Source organism: Terrapene carolina, unplaced genomic scaffold (assembly GCF_002925995.2).
Source record: "Terrapene carolina triunguis isolate 2854851 unplaced genomic scaffold, T_m_triunguis-2.0 Scaffold231, whole genome shotgun sequence".
In the NCBI taxonomy this organism is placed as follows: Eukaryota; Metazoa; Chordata; order Testudines; family Emydidae; genus Terrapene; species Terrapene triunguis.
In genome coordinates this window covers 1,990,447-1,995,471 of record NW_020664582.1, presented here as the reverse complement: position 1 = coordinate 1,995,471, position 5,025 = coordinate 1,990,447, and the positions used below count along the sequence as shown (strand labels likewise).

General features: G+C 42.1%; 1 protein-coding gene across 1 annotated transcript in view; it reads right to left on the bottom strand.

Annotated features, from left to right (window-relative positions):
- Positions 1–584: 584 nt before the first annotated feature.
- The window catches only part of POLR2J (RNA polymerase II subunit J), a 5,032-nt gene continuing 591 nt past the window's right edge, over positions 585–5,025 (bottom strand). Inside the window, exons 2-4 of the mRNA XM_026656578.2 lie at positions 3,915–4,004; positions 1,570–1,744; positions 585–620 (exon numbers count right to left, since the gene is read on the bottom strand). Of these exons, the coding sequence (XP_026512363.1) occupies positions 585–620; positions 1,570–1,744; positions 3,915–4,004 (301 nt within the window). The remainder of the gene's footprint in view (positions 621–1,569; positions 1,745–3,914; positions 4,005–5,025) is intronic.

The window sequence follows — 5,025 nt, the reverse complement described above, 5'->3', positions numbered from 1 at the left end:
CTTGGTAGTGAAGAGATGACTTCTGGGGATGGGAGGGAATGCTGCCATAGATCTAGGAGGGGCATCAGTGGTACAAGAATAGATTAACTGCTGAGCTAGGGTAGCTAATCTTGTTCTGGAAGTACAGCTACTAAGCCCAATACTACATGGTGAAAAAACTAACAATGCTCCACAGGACAAAATAAAGTAGAGAACTACCCAGCTGTTAAGTTTCATGGGGTCTTACGTCTTTATAACAGTAATCAAAGGCTCTACACTCACTGACAGTAAATGATGGATTGAGCAAGTGGAAGTCTTACACACAGCTTTGAAAAAAGTTTAATAGCTCAACTGATACAAGACTTCTCAGACACTTACCATCCTACCTGCAAATAATTTATCCTGTACAGAAATCAAAATACTGCTTTCTCTGGGCAAACTAACTAATAACAGTGGCCCTAAATTCACTTATTTTTAGAGACATTAATTCTTACTGAAAAAGTTTAACATAATCCTTAAAGAACTTGTTCGACGAAGCAGTCACATCCACTATAATGAAAACAAACTTTATAACACAATCCAGGTTTAAAAAAAAAAAGTCCACTCTATTCAATTCCTTCTTGTTTATCTTTGATGGCAACCTGTAAAACAAAAGAAATAGATAACCTGTTTTAAAGGAATTCTGCACCAGAAAGTGATCTCATTTATTTCCTCTCTAAATAGGGTTTGAAGACCAATAATTTGAGCAAAACATTCATCACTATAAAAACTATATTTGAGATTAAAGAGATGACTTTGTATAAGAATATATGATTAAATATTTTTTAAACCAAGTAAAGAAACAATGGTTTAAATCAGCAGCAGAAATATGTGCATCTCCTGATGGAAAACAGGAAATGTTCGGAGGGAGAATGCATATTTATACATTTCCCTTACATTTTATTAATTACTGGAAGGCATTTACATGAAAAGAGGAAAACTTTCAAAGGATTTCCTGTGTGTCAACTGCTTTATTCTTTGAGATATCATTAGTTGCTGTGATTATATTAAAACAAGTCAAGGATATGATTCAATTAAGGAACTAGCAAATAGGAGTGTATGAAATTCAGTATAGCTTTATTCTGAAATGTTTCTCAGACCAATGGGATCTCAAACCATTTGAGGTTAGACACTGTACAGCAAGGAATGGAGTAATTACAGAAGGGCTCATAAGTGAAAGTATTATTAAAGAGTTCTTGGCATGGGAAAGAAAGATTTGAAAGGCAGAATTTTTCAAGTAAGCTGTTCCAGGCAACAGGCTTTCACACTTAAACGCTTGTGAAAAGGGAGAGAAAGCAAATGCTAGAGAGACAAGGTGTGTGAGAAACTGAACAAGATCTCAAGTGTCCTGTGGTAACACAGCCAAATTCTGCTCCGGCTTAGTGGAATTTACACATGGGTATTCAGAGCTGAATTGGGCTGATCATAACCTTACAGCTGTTGCTTTCATATGAAAAATGTAACTTAACTGTCCTTTTTAAACCAGGTCACAGTTTCAGAACTTTTCCCCACATTAGTGACACCGCAGTTTAGCCAGATAAGCAAACTTACCCTGAATCTCTCCTCCAGAAGGGAGAGTTCACTGATCAGGTCTGTGATAGCATTGGTGAAAGCTTCCTGGGGACTGTAGTCAGGAGTGGTCTGAACTCGAATGATGATTTTATGTTCCAGAGGATGTGGGACCTTGTATCCTGCAAACAACACCTGAGGGTCTTTCAGTAATTGCCTGAAATGGGAAGGGAGGGGGGAAAGCATTTAGAGGGTACAAGACACATGACTTAAACAGTTTAGCTGCAAAATTTCTGTAAGATCCCAAAGCATGAAGTTGGGTCTGCCACATATCACACCTTTCTAACAGGCTAATTCAATCCTTGGAGAATTTTTCCATAAAGATTTTTTTTTTTTTTGAGGGCTACAGGAAATGTTATGTCCATGCCAGTACATGCATTTCATAAAACCACTGCACATTTTGGCAGCATTGACAGTTCCTACCTTAGAGATCCAGGACTGGAACAGCAGGGATAATGGGAAATGCTTGGCAAGCACTGGCAGAGCATCTAATAGCAAGAACTGAGCAGTGGTGTTCATGTGAACAAAGCACCAGGGTATAACTAGAATCATTTTCAGCAAAAATCCATGCAGAAGAGCTATCAAAAGCATACTTCAATAATCTGATGCAGAGCGCCCAAGTTTAGCAGTATTTACTCCTACCACTGGAGGCCACATGCTGCTGTTCTGAGCTTATAAATCACAGAAGGGACTTACGCAAAAGACCTTCTGCATCACCAGCTATGAATGGATTAGCTCCTGCCATGTCCAACCACGTGAAGTCAACCTGGTTTAGCCCTGGAGATTCTTGAATTTCCTACACTGTTAAATTAACAGTTTCTTGCTTCACTAGAATCAGTGTGTACTGCTACAATGCTAATTTGTAATTTATAAAAAAAGTAGCCATTTGCACCTTTGCCATCCAGATTGAGTCTCATATTTTAAGGGCAGATGGGGTCCCTGGATCATCTACTCTGACCTCCTGTATATCACAGGCCACTACCACCCCCCAGCGCCTGCATTAAACCCAACAACCAATATTAGACCAATGTATTACAGCCCACAGAAGACTAGACTATTATGTGCCACAGGAAGAGACTACGAGGGATCAAGATGCATCAGGCCCAGTAATAGCAGGGGAAACGGTAAAGTGAGATATAACCAGATCATTCAGGCAAGCAACCTGCACCCACATACTGGAGGGGAGGAGGAGGGAGGGAGGGAACCCACAAGGTCACTGCCAATTTGACTTGGGGAGAAGTCTTCCCGTGTTACAAAGAACCAAATCTTTACCCAAAAGTTAGAGGCTATATGCTAACACTATGTGCTAGAGCAGGGGTGGGCAAACTTTTTGGCCCAAGGGCCACATCTGGGTATGGAAATTGTATGGTGGGCCATGAATGCTCATGAAATTGGGGGTTGGGGTGCAGGGTGGGGTGAGGTGAGGGCTCCGGCTGGGGGTGCGGTCTCGGGGGTGGGGCTGAGGGGTTTGGAAGGTGGGAGGGGGATCAGGGCTGGGGAAGGGGCACAGGAGGGGGTCAGGCTCGGGGAGTTGCTTACCTGAAGCAGCTCCCAGAAGCAGCGGCATGTCCCCGCTCCTGCTCCTACACGGAGGCGCGGCCAGGCTGCTCTTTGCGTTGCCCCATCCGCAGGCACCGCCCCTGCAGCTCCCATTGGCTGTGGTTCCCGGCCAATGGGAGCTGCAAGGGCAGCACTTAGGGCAGGGACAGCGTGCGGAGCCCCCTGGCTGCCCCTATGCATAAGGGCCGGAGCAGAGACATGCCGCTGCTTCCGGGAGCTGCACAGAGCGGGGCAAGCCCTCGACCCCGTTCCATGGCGGGAGCTCGAGGGCCAGATTAAAACGTCTGGTGGACCGGATGTGGCCCCTGGGCCGTAGTCTGCCCACTCCTGTGCTAGAGGTATGATGCCCATGCTCATGTACACATACTCCTGCTAGCTCTCATAGCGGCAGAAGTACAAACCTGCCTGAAACCGGGGGGGTGTATGTCTGCCACTGTGGCCACACTGCTATTTATGCTCACGCTAGGAGCTGGCACCAGCATGTGTACACGAGCAGAAGAATCGCACCCAGCTCAAAGTTTTACACATGGTGGTAACAAGGGCCACAATGAGAAGTGGGTGTCAAGGAACATAATTTCACATCCGTAACTACCACAAATAGGCCTGCAGACATCACCCAAACATGCTAGTGAAACGGCTAGTTATCCAGTGTTTATGGTTAGAGTCACACTCTGCACCTTGGCAATCTTCCCAGCTAAATGTAAGCTACTGCGTCACCATTAGACCTTTACTCCTAGAACTATGCAACAGGAATTGGTTTTACTTACGATTTGATAATATTTCCAAGTGTGTGGTCTTCCTTGTTGATTGTAAACAAACAGGCATTTGGTACTTTTGTATCCTTATTAATTGTGATCCTGAGTAAAAGAAAAATATTGGCATTAAAGCAAGTGATGTTATCTAACAAATCAAACCAAACTGCTCTATGCTTTCAGTCATAAATGGTTATCTTTAGATTCACACCAGATAGATCCTTTTGTACCAGTTTTGGATAAACAAAGTTATGAAGTCAATATGGAATCATAATGATACTTTGATTCATCAGAAGGAAAAGTTTATGCAATCCCTACAGCATTGCTAAAGCAGCACAACAGTGACATAAGAAAACTAAATGAATTTCAGAGCCCGGTTTACTTCTTTAAGAATTACTGTAATAGCAATTGCTTCCCACACAGCTGTAGCTGTATACTGTTATTGGCAAGGGAGATTTTTTTTAATGTGCCAAAAATTACTCTGCACAGTGCACTAATAAAAGGATAATTTAGCAGATAATTTTAAAAGCTCTGTGGGTGAAATATAGAATAGTTCGTCAACCTCAAAGTTGCACCATTTTTTAAATTATAGCTTCTAAATGTCACTTCACAAATACTGTAAAGCCACAAACATTTTATACTTGAGCTGTTTGCCAAATTGTCTATTTAGTAGACGCTGCCTTTAATAATTCAGATAATTTTTTGGAAGATTTAGCTTATCAATTTTTTTTCTGTCTTTAATCCATTTGTATTTCTGAAAGTTTCTCACTTAACCCATAACTTTGACTGATTGTGCAACTCAGAGACTAGGTAAAAGGTGCAACATGCAACCAATGCATGTCTCACTGATTTGGCAGCTGCAAAATGACAAACATAGCCATATGTACCAAATGTCACAGCAGAACAGAGCAGGAGTTTGAAATGAAAGGATTTGATTGGGACATACTTGTTTATGACTGAATGTCCTAGGACTGTGTACACACAATGAGACAACTGAAACAAAAATGAAACATCTCTAAGCTGGAAATAGATTTATGGTCTGCCACCTAATTCCAAGTCCTTCTGCCAATTGAGATTTTACAATAATAGAAACGTAGGGATGGAAGGAACCTCAAGAGCTCATCTA